Raw genomic sequence first — 16,732 nt, forward strand, 5'->3', positions numbered from 1 at the left:
TCTGGCAGAAAGTGGAACAACAGTCCAAGACAAGTTCCGCAGGTGAACAGACTTTAAGCGGCGCCTTCAACCTCTGCAGTCCCTGCAAGGCGGAGTGATGCGGTCCCTGTGGGGAGGGGAGTTGTCCCTCGGGACCGGAGCCACCTTCTGCCACCCGCCTCCACAGGGGTTGTTCATGACCCAGAAGTGCCATTCAAGCAAACGGCCAGCTCCCTTTGAGTGCAAGGCTCTTTACACTAAATGCTCCCCATAACGTAAAACCTGCACGCCCATTCGCGGCTTCGGGAAGAGCCACGACAGGGCTGTCGGGGCCAACCTTGGCTTTGGTCGCAGCGGAGGCCAGGGCAGCTGCAGCAGCCGTGGCCACGTTTCCTTCAGAAATTTCATGTTCTACTTTCCTCTTCCCGATATCGCTCTCTCTTTCTTTACAAACATCAGTGAGCTCCTTGTTCTCTTCGGTCTCCTTTTCCTCTGAAAAAAATCAGAAAGCTTTATTGGTAGTGTGCCCAATCTCAATAAACCATCTTCTTTCTTACCTCTGCCACATGACAAACTAGGACTGATGTCACAAAGAGATCTTTGAGATTTCTGCGGAACCATTCCACGCATGTAAGTCTGCCTGAGACGGATTTTCTCAATAGTACGCTTTGTCTTGCCTTCACTTCTCTAAGCTGTGTGTGTAGTTCCCTTGGATATAAAGGGAGATCCAGGGGGACTAAGCCCTAAGATCGACATGTTTGTTCGACCCCCAGTGAAGTGCTCTGGGAAACCCCAGGGTCAGGAGGAAATCTGAAGCCCGGGACACAGCGCTGGCGCAAGCCCTGTAAGACAGGCGCGGTGAGGCCCGCCAGCACCTGTCACTGCAAATGCGATGGCAGGTGTGTGTGGTGACTTCTGTAGCACAGAGCAACTTACCTGTCTGTACACCGCAGGAAACAAGGCAACTACTGGCGCCGGCACTGGCACTGGCACTGGCACTAACTTACAAAACAAAACTCACACCGTTCCATTAAGAAACGACGCAAAATAAATGAGGAATTACTTCTACACAACTGAACTGCCCATGTCTCTCCAGTGGCCTTTACAGTTTTACGTGATAGAGTCTAAAGAGTCTCCTCAGATTACCTGATTTGGCGTCCTCACTAACTTCACTATCCTGCTCCTTCTCACTAGTTTTTTCATTGTCTCCATCTTGTGCTTTATCGCTTTCATCCACTTCGTTCTCCCCTTTGTTTTCTGCCTGAAAGGGGTACAAAAGAGGACGGAGAGTGAGCAAAAAAGGCCCTTTCACGAGTGATATGTCATAGAATAACTAAAGGTTCTACGATTTTTGACAAAAAGTAGACTAGATTCAAAAGTGCCTTGTAGAGAAAAGCTAGAAATTAATAAATTCAGAGAAGTACTTTCCACTACTTCAACACCTGTGAGTTCTCAAGATACTACACCTACCCCGAAAGACACAGTCCCTGCCCTCTGTGCTCCTCTGCTGGAAGGCCAGGGTTACAACATTCAAAGGAATTGTCAGGGAATTCATTTCTTACTTACTGGTTAAATAGAGAACTACTTAATAAATAAATGATCGATCTGTTGTCCAAAAGGACCAAGAGCATTTAAAATGCACATTATCAGCCAAGAAGCCAGATGAAATGCTGCTGAGATAAAAAGCTAACGAAGCCCTTTAACACAGCCATTTGCTAATGGTTTGTAGAAAGAGTCACAACAGAGCATCAGTGAGCCCGCCCTGGGTACCAAAAACTTCAATTCCTCTGGTCAGCATTTGGTATCATGTGCTGATTTTGAAATCTGTGACCTTGGACGAGTTTGTAGTATAATCTATTGATGAAGAGACTATCACTGATTTGATGAGGAATTTAGATTAATTCATAAATATGAAATACGAAGCATAGTATTTAGAACATTGTAAGAATTGTCATTAATTTTACATCCTCATCAACCTTATCTACATACAATTTTAAAACACCGCATATAATTAAGACCTTAAATCCTGCTTTTATCAATTCACTTTAATAGTGACTGACTGCTCATCATGTACTCCTGATCCTGAAGAGGCTGCATATGAGACAGGGGTCGTGGGGTCACAAACATACTGGGCACTTTGATGCTTTTGGCACACTGGCGCTAGTGTCTCCCCTCCCCAGCTAGCTAGACTCTTCGACTCCCTATCCTCTATTTCAATCTAGTTCTACCTGCTCTTTAAAATCTACATTAAATGTCACCTTCTCTGTAAGTCTTCTCTAAATATCTTTCTGCTGACAGTTAACTCTTTTACAAAATTCTTGGGTATTCTATAATTCTCTTCTGGCACAAGTATAGGACCTAAACCCCACAATTCAATATTCACAAGAACTACAACTCTTATATTCATATTCCCAACTGAAAGAGATACAAAAGAGGTTGGGAGAGGATCAATCTTCACCAAATGAATAAATGAAAAACGTCCTGTGTTATGTTTTGTGAGAACTATCCTTTAAAAACCACCAAAGTCTAACTGGCCGACAGAATTATTTATAGTCCCCTGAGAGGGACTAAAAGCTCAAAACAAACCCAAACCATTATGCCATGAAAGGCATGCTCTCTGTGGCTTTTCTGTCGTGGGAGAATTCAAACAGACTTTACCTTTTCAGGCTGCTGAACATCAGTATCTGTTTCCATTTTTTCCTCTTCAGTTCCTTCTACAAACAAAAGAGTAAGAACAAGTAATATCATAAGGAAAAATAATAAAAGCTATTACATAGCTATGAGAATATCTGAAATACAACCACACACAGTAATATGGAAGCTTCTCACACAGGTGTTAGAAATCAAAGCAGCGGTTAACCATGCAAGTCCGAAAGACAGTCTGGGAGTGGGGGCCTCGGGTGTTGATGTTTCTGGATCTGGGGGCTGTTTAAATGGATGTTTTAATTTGTGAAAATGCATTGAAGAGTTTCACTTGCCTCTATGTATAAAAAGTTCAAAATTTTTTAAGTAAAAAAAGGCAAAAGTAATTTTGTTATTACTTAACAGACGAGTCAGGTACTGGAGAAACAATGCTGAGCTAGATACTCACTGAAACTCAAGAGCATCTATTCTGGCTGGAGAGGACACAAACCAGCACACATGAGATGCTGTGGGAAGCGCAGAGGGCACAGCGGTGGCAGTCAGGGAAGGGTAAATGGCTGCGCAAGCATTTTCTAGGCAGACACAGCTGGGGGTGTGTGCACATGGCTGTGGTGGTGCATACAGAGAGAAGGGCATTTCAAGGAAAAGAGACAAAAAGACTCCAGGTGCAGGGGAAACATAAGTCGTTGGTGATGACGAGAAAGGGGAGAACAGATACGAGAAATCAGAGAGAGGGAAACAACGCCACGTCAGGGAGAGTCCTGAGTGCAGCGCTGACGAGGTCACTACTGTATCCCACGGATACGAAATTAATGGAGATGCTTAAGACAAAAACATAACACAACCAGATAAATAGTTTTGGTTTTAGAACTTTATACAGAAACAAATATTTCAAACATAATGAGGGTTTGATGTAATTAAAATAAAAACATTCAAATATCCTATAGTTTAAATATCCTCTTGTATATAATAGTATTTATCCTCAGTGAGAATATGTAAACACATCTAAATAAATATGTTGAAAACTGACTAACAGTGTTAAAGTTATTGAATAGGAAAATCCTTTTTCTCTGTCTTGAGGACAGAATCAGATCATCTTGCCTCCAACGTTAAGGCAGACTAAGAGCTCCAAGGGATATTTTTTGGGACATTGTGAATCTCACATAAGGTAGAAGAGCTTTTAAGGATCATCACCTTCCAAAAAATGCTAAAAGCCTAACGTATCAGAGGTCAGACAGGAGAATGAAAGTAGGGTCAGGATCTGAGCATTTCTCTGGCAAGGGGGAGGGGTGGGGTCACCGAGACAGAGGTGCCTATAACAATTCACCAAGAGGAAGCTGTGTTTCACGTGCTCTGTCAGGTCCAGGGCAGGGAAAGGAATCTGGGATTCCTGTACAGAGCCAGCCACAAAGGTGGTCAATGGGATCTCAAGCCAGTGGTAACTGAATATAAGCAGCAGAATTCTCTGCAGGCAGTTTTTCCAATTTCAATTCCAGCCAATGAGCTCACAAAAGGCAAAAGGAAGCCACTAAGACCGTGCAGAAACATCAACCAACAGATTCAGAACCCAAGCAGTGCCAATCTGAGATCTCTCAGGCCCTGAATCTAGAACGGCCATGAATGTGATATATAAATGAATAAAAGATAATCGCAAACATCGGTAATCAATAAGATACTATTAAAGAGACCAAAGATTTAAAAAAATAATCAAAAGATCAAAGTAGTGCAAACAAGGTGAAGAGAGAATTTACAAAACTGTAAAACGTATCTAAAGAAATGATCCACATACAGGAAAGGAAGGTGGAAAATATGGAAGCGTGGAAAAAGATGCGCTAGGCAAAAATGAATCCAAGGAACAGTCACCTGTCCATGGTACTATTAGTCAATATAAGCACTTAAGAATAGAGCGTTATTAGAAATAGTAACAACAGAATCAAGAAAAGGTTTAACTCACTAGGAAACTGTTAATTTGTTAAAACTTTTAGGAACCTAATACAAACGTCAAACTATATAAAGCAAAACCTGACAAAAAGGCAGGGAGAAAATGAAAGTGTACAACACAGTGGGGGATTCGAAGGTATTTCTCTCAATTAAGACAGAGCACGTGAAACACAGCGAGATGCTTCTAATGTGTGTGTGTAGAATTCTACACCCGCCAAAAATAGGATACATACACATTAATTTCAAGCTCACATGGAACATTTACTAAATACTGATCACGAATTAGGTCATAAAGCAAGTTTTTATAAATTTCAAGTCAATGACATTTTCTCACCAAGTTCTCTCGCCACAATGCACTGAAATTAGATGTTTAAAATATACAAATAAAATTTCTCAGTGGTTGGCAATGTAATCGAGGGAATCAGTAAAAACAGCACCTAGAGGGAAATAAATGTAAAGCCTTCTTAGGCTTACATTAGAAAAGAAAAAAGGCTCAAAGTTTATGAGCTGGGTATGTCCTTCATAAAAAAGCAGAGAAAGAATAACAATATAAAAGGTAGAGAGAAAAAAACAAGGGTAAATCAAAGGAATATAAAAACAAAATACAAAAAATATACAATAATGATAAAAACAAATACAAAGTGTACAACAGAGAGAATCCATATACCCAAAACTTGGTTCTTCAAAATGATTAATAAAATTGATAAATCTCTGGGGTGACAGATAAAGAAAAGAAAGAGAAGGCGCAAAATAAGTATATTAGGAAGAGAGACAAGTGCTCAGACTTTTAAGATGTCTACCAAGTATAATTATAACTTGTTTCTCTCAAGGTGTCATTTGGAAGAGTATGTAAAGTGGTTTCTATTCCACAAAACATGTATTTAAACTATTAGACATATTCTTAGAAAAAGAGAAGAAAAAACTGCCCCCTGCCTGGCTTTTCTTTGGTCTGAATTATAAACTCTTAAGAGGATGCCACCTCTACGTAACTGTGTCATCTTGTTGGTGCTGATCAACTAGAAGTTTGAGCATCCCTTCCTCCAGTGTGTGGTCGGACCCATGTCTGCAGAGTTAAGTAAAGACGATACTTAGAATGAATAAGATAAAATCCCCAACTTAAACAAGAAGGCACATAACAAACTGTGGGCCGTGCGCCAAAGACAAAAAGGAGGAGAAAATAAAAAACCTGACCAGGTAACTGAGCTAGGAGGGGAATACCAGGTGAGCCAAGGAAAACATCAACATCCTCATTTACAATTAAGATGTTATGCTGGAGAGCAGCTGTTAGTAAACTTTCTCTGTAAAGGGTCAAATAACAACCATTTCCTGTTTTGCAGGCTCTACAGTCTTAAGTTGCAATTACAGTTGACCCTTGAACAACGCGGGTGGACCTGTATGGGTTCACTGATATGTGAGCAACTGTTGGTCAACTATATTTTCAACCCAAGGCTGGGAATCCAAATACGTGGTGGACAAACTTAAGTTATACATGAGTTTTTGCCGGCTCAGGGGTTGGAGCCCCTAACCCCCACACTGTTCACAGGTCAAGTGCACTCAACTCTGCCGTAGTAGCACAAAACCTGCCACGAAAGCAGTCTGATCATGAATGTGTGGCTGTGTTTGAATAAAACATATGGACACTGAAATCTGAATGTTATAGAATTTTTATGTGTCATGAACTATTATTATTCTTTTGATTTTTTTCCAACCGTTTAAAAATGCAAAATCATTCTTATATTGTGGGCTTAATAAAAACAGGTGGTAACCTGGATTTGGCCCAAGAACCAAAATGTTAGTCCTTGCGCTAAAAAAAAAAAAAGATCCAGACTGAACTGGGTTCAAATCCTGTCCCCACAATTTACTAGCTCAAGTGACTATGGGCAAGCTACTTAGCTGACAAGGGTTTCAGTCTGCCTTTCCACAAAAGGAGAATAATATAGTACCTCCTTCATAAGCATACTGCTAAGGAGTAAACAAACCGTTTCATGCAAAATGCTACAACTGTCTGGCTCCCCGCAAGTGCTCCAGGACAATCCCTGACATTATCAGAAAGTCCCGCTGACTGGACCCCAGACTCATCTATTAACAGGAGCCCTTTCTATGGCCTTCGGTGCTTCCTCAGTGACAACAAAGGGCTCTCATTCTGTCCTGGACTGCTAAAGACCCTTCTCAATCTGGTATGTCATCTGTGACTCCCTTTCCTGTGTGACCTTCGACTTTTCCGTAAAGGGCCAGAGAGTTTTATAAAATTACCTGCCCTTGTCCCATTCTCTTAAAATGTTAATGTGTCACGTGGTACACCCAGCTGCTTTTTTCACACAAAGGCAAAGCTGAGTAGTTGCGACAGAGACCATCTAGTCCACAGATGCCTAAAAGTTTTACTATCTGGCCCTTTACAGGAAAAGTTTGCTAACCCCTGTGATAGAAAATTCATGCTAATGTGACAGCCCTCCTTATGGATAAAGATTCTCAGTAGATGTCTGACTGTCAAGGTCTCAACTTTAATGTTGGGAACTGGGGATACTGGCAAATAGGAGGCATGTCAGAACCCACAAATGCCTACCATCGGGGTGAGGCTCTAGGCAGAGTGGCCCCACACGATCCCTGCCTCATGGTTTGTGTGTCCTTGTATAATCACCTTCCCTTGAGTGTGAGCAGCATCTGTGACTTGCTTCTAACCAAAAGAACACAGCAAGGTGATGGGATGTTAGCTTATGTAAGAGCCTGTGTAAAGAGCAGACTCGCTCTACACACTCTCCTTGCTGGCTTGATGAAGAAGCTGCGACGCAGGAGATGCCTAAATAGCAAAGAACTGTGGGTGGCCCCTAGGAGCTGAGGGCATCGTCCAGATGACAACCAGCAAGGAGCTGGGGCTTTCGGTTTGACAACCGGAAGTCAATGAATTCTGAAAACAGGAGTGATTTTCAAGATGGATTCTTTTTAACAGTCAAGCCTCCTAACGAGAATGCAGCCCAGCTGCCACTTTGACTGCAGCCAGGGAGAGCCTCAGCGGTTAGGCTGTGCACAGACTTCTGGCTCACAGAAGTTATGAGGTAATAGCTGTATCTTGTTTAGCGCCACTAACTCTGTAGTAATTTGTTATGTAGCAACAGATAACTACTATGCCTACTAAACTGGAATGAACCTAAAGTATCTTCAGAGACCAGAAACAAAATGGCATTCCCACTCAGGTTCTGCTCTGTCCTTTGCTCCACCTCCCACAGATGCAACAATGATGCCCCGGATCAGTCCTGTGCCTCCTCCCTCCTGTCTGCCCCATGCTACCAAACCTGCTTTCATCTGAGAGAGATCCGTGTCTTTTACCTGTCTTAGAGAGCTGAGCTAAGCTCCTGCTTTCTCTCATCCACCAGTCCAGAACGCTTTCCTTCACCAGCACCACCCCTTTCTCCTGGCTTCTGCAATGAAGTGCCTTTCAGTCCAGTAATAATATGGTTAGCAAAACCAAAATGAGGAGAGATTGAGAAACCATTTCCCAAAGAGGTGAGAGAGCTGGGAAGGTTAGCTTTGAGGACAAATAAATGCTTGTGAAGTATCTGCCTTTAATAAAGTATGATATGACTAAGTAATGCTCCCTGGAAAGAACGACAATTATTTTGTGGGGGCTTTCTCCATTTCCTGTGCATCATCTGTAAACCCCAAGTAGTTACTTTCAAAAACAGACTGGACTGTGTTACGTCTATTCTCTGATGGCCTCTCAGTGTTCACCACATAAAAGCCCTTCAAAATCAGCCAAACACACAGCTACATGGCTGCACCTGGCCACAGTATCTACCCTCCACAGACTTCTTGGTATTACTTCCAACTATGCCACCTGCGTTCATTCTTTTTTCCTTTTTCCTTATTGTTTGAAAGGTCACCCTCCTTTGCAAAGCCTTCCCTAACCAACCCAAGCCTGTGTTTCTTCCATGTGTGCCTCTCTTCATGGCTGTATTCCTTTTTTTATAATATCTCCCCCAAAACTGAATATCCTTCCAGGACAGGGTGTTTGTTTAATTCAGTGATTCACAAAGTGTGGTCTAGGTACCCTGGGGTATGGGGGGATGGTCCCCAAGGTCAAAACAGTTTTCATAGCAACACTGAGATGTCATCTGCTTTTTCACTCTCATCTTACACAAGTGCAGAACGTGGCTTTCCCAAGGCTGCACGATGAAGTCAGCTACAGGAATGTGTACCTCTGTGGCGTTTTAAAATTTTGTTTTAATTTCTAATACAGTAAACATTAACATATAATCCCAATAAATGGAAGCATTTGGGGTTCTCCTCGGTATTTTTAAAGAGTCAAAACAGTCCTGACCAAGAAGTTTGAGACCTGCTCGTCCAGTGATTTACGTCTTCTCGGGGAAGCACAGGACGAGGCCCGCGTCAGGAACCTGGCAGTCTGGCGTCGTTCCGGTGAAGCTCGAGCATTCCACGAAGCCGGCCCTGTGCAGGCCACCAAGCTCGCGAGCCTTGCCAAACGCTCCAGCCTCGCTCCAACCTGCCTTTGTAGGCTGAGCTCTTTCCACATATTTACTCGAACTTTGTATTGTGCCCAAATTGGTTTACTTCCCACCCTCTGAACGACCTTCCGTTCCCATCTCTGCACCTCTGTTCATTCACACGGTTCTACAGAATCACAATCTCGCTCCAATCCAGTGACCTTCTAAACCTCTTTCTCAACATCCAGCTCGAATCCTACTTTCTTTATAAAGTCCTGCTTGGTCTAAAACTACACGTCCCCTTGTGTTAATTCTTACAGCACTTCCTATGTACAGTCATCCTTGAGCTATTAACAGTGTTTCTCTCTAGCCGCAATCCTCCAACACTGAATTATTTTCCCGTGTATGTTGTCACTCATCACAACGTAGCCCTTATTAGAGGGTATTACCTGTATATAACTGCCCACAGCAAGAGATCTATATAAAGTAACCAAAACGCCTGATTGGATAAAACAGTCACCCAAAAGGCAGAAAATTATATTATGTAATGAAAGCCAATTTCTTCCTGAAAATACACATCCTACCACCTAATAAATATTGAGTCCTTAGGCAAGTCACTTAACGCCTACCCAGTATTAGCTGGTCTCTAGAGGTTAAGTGTCCATTATGAGCTGCTCGGAAGTTTGAATTTATATTTCAATGCCTCTTGAAACAGGTCTGAAAGAGCCCTTCAAATACCACAGTGACAAAGAGAAGAGAGAAGCCATTCCGCATGACGTACATCTGAAGAATGAATACTGCTCCACTGTTCTCTCAGGTTCACTAGCCTGGCTTTTCACACATGGTGTTAGAAGTTAAGCGCCTTATTTAAAAAATGTTATGAAAGTTATGAAAATCCTCATGGTGAGAAGAATGAGGCAGTTTTATACGCTAGGAATAGTAACTGAAGCAAGAACTGTAACTATCACTTCTGGACTTTATGTTCTTAGAAAGTGACCTTTTCAACATCATTATTGTCAGGATGCTCTTAATCTCCTGATGAATTAGAGACAAGCTCTTAATCTTCTTGAAAACTAGGAATGATTAGCTGGGTTTCTCTACACAGAGCTATGTGACAAATGCCTCAAGACACACTCTGGGGCGCTGCATTCCACGGGGTATTCGGTAGCTAGTGGACAATCCATGACGATCTGCCCGTTGATAAAAAGAGCACCAATTAACTTAATCTCTCAAATTTCTCTAAACCAGAATCAAGACAGTAAATCTATTCAGTAGCATAAATAGATGATTAACTAAATAAAATCAATACTTGAGGACAGGAAATATAAATAGGGGTTACAATCAATAATAAGTCTTTGACAGACTCCTGATTGGCCCGTGAATATGCATGCACATTTCAACTCTGAGGGGCGCTGATGACTGAAAAAGGTGCTAAGATCCATTGTATTTTGACAGTCATGTAGGAAAATGTCCTTATTCTTAGGAGATGCATGCTGGCTTATTTAGGATGCAAAGAATCATGACATCTGCAACTTACTTGCAAATAATTCACCAAAAATAAAATCATTTATTTAGATTGCTAGGTAGATAAAAATGGCAAAGTTGAACCTAACTGGTAGGCATAAGAGATTTCACTGTGCTAATCTTATCCACATTTCAGTATGTTTGGCCAAAAGCAAACAGGTTATCAGAAAGGTTATTTTGTTTAGTCTACAAGTCGAGTAAAGAAAAATTTAATAAAGCTCTTTAAAATAAAAGCCTTAGCTAAAAAGTCATCTTTGATAATCAAATATATCAGATAAGTTATTTGGAAAATAAATCAATTTAACAATTCCTAAATGGGGTTTATTCTCAACCTAATATTTAGAATGAAACTTTAATAACATATGTCAGACCCTGACGCTCTTGTGTTCAAACCCTTCCACTGACTCCGTCTCACCCAGAGTAAACACTACAACTCTGCCAGGGCCCGCAAGGGCCCGCATCATCGCCCATGACCTTGCCCACCCCGCAATCCAGCTACCCGTCCGCGACTTCCCTCGCTGTTCCTCAGCTACGCCGGGCAGCTCCTGTCCAGGGGCCTGTACACTGGCTGCTCCCAATGCCCAGAGCACTGAGTTAGACGTCCACATGGCTCCCTTCCTCGCCCCGTTTACATCTTTGCTCAAGTGTTTTCTTGGCAAAACATTCCCTGCCCATGTGAAACTGCCATTCCCCACACTTCACTCTCACTCGCTACCCAGTCCCTGCTTTGTTTTCACCATTCCACTTATCAGCCAGCATACTCTTTCTACACATTTAACTTACACATTCTAAGTTTTATATACTAGATTCTCATGCATCTTCCACCTCTCAAATATAAAGTCCATGAAGGCAGGAATTTTGGTCTGCTTTGTACAGCAGTGCCCTAGCGCTGAGAACACATGAGATGACATAACACATCTACAGTCCTATTTATCCCTATGAGTTACAAGGACAAAGGAAGTCAAGTTTAAGACTGACCTCCTACCCAAGAACGCTTATGTTATAGGCTCATACACTAGTGTATGAATCACGCTGACTGCTGTGGGTTTCTCAGCACCTAATCTTATATAAATGAATCATCCACAGCCGCTCCCTCTGGTACATTTGTCTGTTTCCTCATGTAGAGGCAAGGTTTTCGGAAGGGCCTGGGTCTTTTTCTATTTCAGTTTCCAGAGCCTACAAGGCAGTACAGTACTATGGAGCTATTAGGCCTTCGACGGTCCTTGTTCAGTGAGTGAAAAATACGCAGGCATTCCTACATATTGTACTTCTGACAGGTGCTATGCTGAAAAGAGGTTGAGCTTTGGGGTCAGAGAGATTTATGTTCAAAATTTAGCCCATATTCTCACAAGCCTATGTAACCTGCCAACACCTAACCTCCTTCCTTTGACTATAAAAGTAACACCACTTCTTCTGAAAGATTCTCCTGAAAAGAAATTCAAATGACCAATCAGAAAACCCGTACACAGCGTGTGACAAATATGAGTACTCAGAAGTGTTGGTTTCCAATGACTTCTGAAAAATATTTAAAAATTCTTTTCATATCTGTCTTCACTCCTCCCACCTTTCCTATAAACCCAGGGCAAATAAAACCTAGTAACAGTTTTAGTTAAGTACAAAAGGTCTCAAATATCAATACTACTTTTTCTATTCATAGAATGGTCTCTGGCCAAACAAAAACAAAAAACCATACAAGTTTAGAGAAATCAGCAGATATTGATGAATGATTAGAGTTAAAGGGGAGTGACTGAAGATGCCCCTTTTGATACGCGAACACTCATTTCCTAATAATTCCTATGAGAAATCGCCTAATAAATGAAAATAAAGTATTTCAATCCTAGTGTTCATCTACCCTCACTTTTATTTCACCAAATACTCCCTCCAATCCAAACCCACAATGAAAAGTTAGATAGGTTAATGAGAAATCCCAAGTCTTCTATTTCACAAGGAAACATTTATTTTTCTTATATTATTATTTCACCATTGTTAGTATTTAACAGGTGTAACATAGTAAATTAAGCATCATAATAAAAAGTATGATCAATCTACTATCCAAGTACAATATTCTCTTGATAAGAAAAATCGTACATCATTCTATTTCAGATCATTGTTCTATGTAATAAGGCACTGTTTTATTATATAAAGTATAAGTGGAAATGTAAATTTAATATGTCCTTTCTCTACACTCCCTGCTTAGAATGTGGTTCAGAAAGACAGCGGGCACACTGCTGACTTCCCACCACAACTCTGCTGAGCCAATCCCACAGGAAGTTCCATTTGCTACTTCCTAATTCTATTAGTGACAGATCAACATAAATCACAGTAACTTTTCACAGGCCATCATCAGCTCTAGAATGCGGTTTACAACTCATCTGGAAATATTCACATTATGTTGGCATTTTCCTTAGCTCTTAATTAGATGGGAAAAGGACACAAATTCCTTTGCAACAACTACTGAGTACATGTTGGGCCTCCGGGAGGTTACCTGACAGGCTACTTTCAGATACTATGAATCAATTTTACTACTTATGGCTCTCAAAGGATCACCTCGTGCAGTCTCCAGTCCTTCCTGCAGCGGTCTGATCCAAGCTTTGCACACTGCAAAAACCATACATTCACTTTCAATCAGGAGAATCTAGCCCCACAAGAATTAAGGGTGCTAGATATCTTTTTGTCCTCGTTGTTTTAAATCCCACTAAATTAGAAATGGTTAAATTTGCTCTGTAGTATCACCTACCAAAAAATTTAAAACAGATTTACATGTGAAAACATGTCCCTGATTCTACAAACTATAGAAACTTCTTTGAATTAAATAAGAAAACTTTGCCAACCCTATTTAATTCCACGACCACAGGGAACCAAAAGACCCTACAAACGAACCAAACGCACACAAAAAGTTGAGGAAAGTAAGACTTTTCCCAGGCATTCAACAGGCCCAGGTCCCCCGCCCATGCTGGGCACTGCCTTGTAGTGCAGAGTCAACAAAGAGTGACAGAGATGTGGCTGGGCTTGCTAATTTCAGTCTCCATCTCAGAGGAAAAGAGTGATTTTCAAACTAAGAAATACTGTGAATACTCTTATTTTTAATTAAAAGGCTCAGTATGCTAGATTAAGTAACCAACGTTAAGAACAGTTAGGTCAATAATTTATTCTGAGATTTTCATATCTCCAAAGTGAGACTGCAAGATTGACACTTTTAAGAAGGCAGAAAGAACAGGTATAGGCCCTAAGCAAATCCCTGGAAACCTTAAGATTTTAGGCTTCAAGAGAATTCAGTGATATCTACTCAGATCATCTAGAACAGAGAAGCAAGGGCTCAGATCATATAATGTGTGGAGTACTGTCTGGCAATTAAAATTTTTTACTTTATATTATCTTTATTCTATAATAAATGAAAGGGAAAAAATTATTGCAGCTGAAGCACATGCTATATAAACTGCATACAACTGAGACAAAGACGGAACTAAGCAGGCAAAACGGCACTAAATCTTCAGCTTGAGTTACTCGTCAAATTGTTTCATAATAAATGGAAAGGAAAGAAAACGATGCGCCATGTAAAAAGCATTGAAAATACACTACTGATAACTATGTAAAAGAATACATTTACCTGGTGTGTAAATAAACCTCTTATATAGTATTTCCCATTTGAGAAGCCAGGTATTGTTTATGAGGCTACTCATAAACCATATTTATGTTAATATAAATTTATAAACATAAAACACATAAATTTATATTTAAATTTTATTCCTCTTCAAGACTGATTAAACAAAAATTGATAATTAAATGTCCTTAATAGCAAAAATATCGTCAGTCCAGTATCACAGACTGGCACAGCTCAGCAATACATTATATAGGGCATCCAGCCATTTCTTTCACATTACAGGTAAGAGAACTCAGAGCTGGCGAGGGTAAATGGCTTTTAAGTCCTGTGGCTATACAGGGCAGAACCAAAGGTAGAACCTATGTGTGCAAAATCCTAAAACCCAACAAACAACATAGTGTCTACAAAAGACCCAGTTTAGATACAAAGACAATGAAAGTAAATTAATGGAAAAAAACATTCCATGCAAACACAATGATCAAAACAGAGGTGAAACGGTATGCCAATATAAGATTAAACAGACTTTAAGACAAAAAAATGTTACAAAAGAGAAAGGACATTATATAATGGTAAGAGTCAATCCATCAAAAACATGTAATGATTATAAATATGTATGTACCTAACAACAGAGCCTCAAAATGCATGAAGCAAAACCAGAGAGAACTGAAGGAAGAAACAGACAATAATAGCTGGAGATTTCAAGGTATCACTTTCAGTGAAGGACGGAACTAGAAAACAGATAAGCAGACGACTTGAACAACAGCCACAACAAAAATACACAGAAGATGCCATTCGACGACAGAATATAAAAAGAATATTTGCCAGGAAAAACAATGTCTCAATAGATTTCAAAAAAAATAGAAATCACAGAAATTATCTTCTCTGAATGGACTAACATTAGAAATCAGTTTTAACAGAAATGAAATAAATTCACAAATATAAATTAAACATACTCTTAAACGACCAATGAGTCAAAGAAGAAGTCATAGAGGAAATAACAAAATACTTAGAGAATAACAAAAACAAAAATAAAGTATATCAAAATTTATGGAATGCAGGAAAAGGAGTGTTGAGAGGGAAATTTATATAGCTATAAAAGTCTACATTAATAAAGAAGACTGCAAATCAATATCCCATCTTCCAGCTTAACAAACTATTAAAAGAGCAAACCTATCCGAAAGCAAAAGAAGATAATACATATCTGAGATAAAATAGAGAAAAGGAAAATAATAGAGAGAATCAATGAAATCAAAAGTTGGTTCTTTGAAAAGATAAACAAAATTGATAAGGCCTTTATCTTAACTAGTAAAAGAAAAAAAAGCATGGACTAAATTATTAAAATCAGGAATGAAAATGGGGACATTACCGCCAACCTCACGAATATAAGAGAATGTAAAAAAACAATGAACTTTTTAAAAATAGCTTTACTGAGATAATTCACATACCATATGATCAACCCATTAAAAGTATAATTCGATATATTTTATTATATTCCCATTTATATGCAACCATCACCACAGTAAATTTTAAAACATTTCATCACCTCAAAAAGCCATTTAGCTGTCACTCTCTTTACTTACCCCTGTCCATTCCAGCCCTACGCAACCGTGGTCTACTCTCAAGCTCTACGGAGTTTGTCCGTCCAGGACAAGTTCATATCATTGGAAGTACATATATACTGTCTCTTTTTGCTGTCTTCTATCACTTATCATGTTTTCAAGGTTCATGCATGAAGCATATGTCTATACTTCATTCAATTTTATGGTTGCATAATACTCCACTGTATACAACGTTCTGCCGTTCATCAGCTGATGGACATCTGAGTTGTTTCTATTTTTGGTTATTATGATTTTGTGTGTGCGTGGCCAAATTAGATAATCTATACGAAAAGGACAAATTTCTAGAAAGTCACAAATTACTAAAACTGACTCAAAAAAATAGAAAATCTAAAGTAAACTTATAACAAGAAAACAGACTGAACAATAATCAAAACACATCAACACCACCACAAAAAGGCCCAGGACTTGATGGCTTCATAAGCAAATTGTATCGAGCATTTAAAAAACAGAATGAACATCATTATTTTTCAAACTCTTCCAAAAAAACAATAATTCCTAATTCATTCTTTGAGGTAGTACCCTGATACCAAAACCAAAGATATCACAAGCAGAGGAAAGTACTAATACCCCTTATAAATATAGATACAAAAATAAAAGCAGGTGATGAAAGCCAACACTATTTAACAGTAAATACACTCGACAAACTGGAAATAGCAGGGAACTTCCTAAATCTGATAAAAGGAATCTAGGAGAATCCAGCAGCTAACATCATATTTAATGATGAAAAACTAAATGTTTTTCCCCTAGGATCAGGAAAGCACTTTCATTTACAATAGACAGCATCCAAAAAAATATACATAAATCAATACACAGGAAAAATTGCTTTAAAGAAATTAAAGACAACCTAAATCATGGAATGACATCCTATGTTCATTCATTAAAAAACAATATTGTTGAACTTTGAAAACATGCTAAGTGAAAGAAGTCAGATGCAAAATAAGGAAAATGTGGTATATCCACTCAAAGAATATTATTCAGCATAAAAA

General features: G+C 39.6%; 1 protein-coding gene across 1 annotated transcript in view; it reads right to left on the reverse strand.

Annotated features, from left to right (window-relative positions):
* The window catches only part of SMARCC1 (SWI/SNF related, matrix associated, actin dependent regulator of chromatin subfamily c member 1), a 126,387-nt gene that overhangs the window by 37,101 nt on the left and 72,554 nt on the right, over positions 1-16,732 (reverse strand). Inside the window, exons 22-24 of the mRNA XM_006914879.3 lie at positions 2,638-2,693; positions 1,126-1,240; positions 317-471 (exon numbers count right to left, since the gene is read on the reverse strand). Coding sequence (XP_006914941.2) covers positions 317-471; positions 1,126-1,240; positions 2,638-2,693 — 326 coding nt within the window. The remainder of the gene's footprint in view (positions 1-316; positions 472-1,125; positions 1,241-2,637; positions 2,694-16,732) is intronic.

This window comes from Pteropus alecto, unplaced genomic scaffold (assembly GCF_000325575.1).
Source record: "Pteropus alecto unplaced genomic scaffold, ASM32557v1 scaffold156, whole genome shotgun sequence".
Lineage (NCBI taxonomy): Eukaryota > Metazoa > Chordata > Mammalia > Chiroptera > Pteropodidae > Pteropus > Pteropus alecto.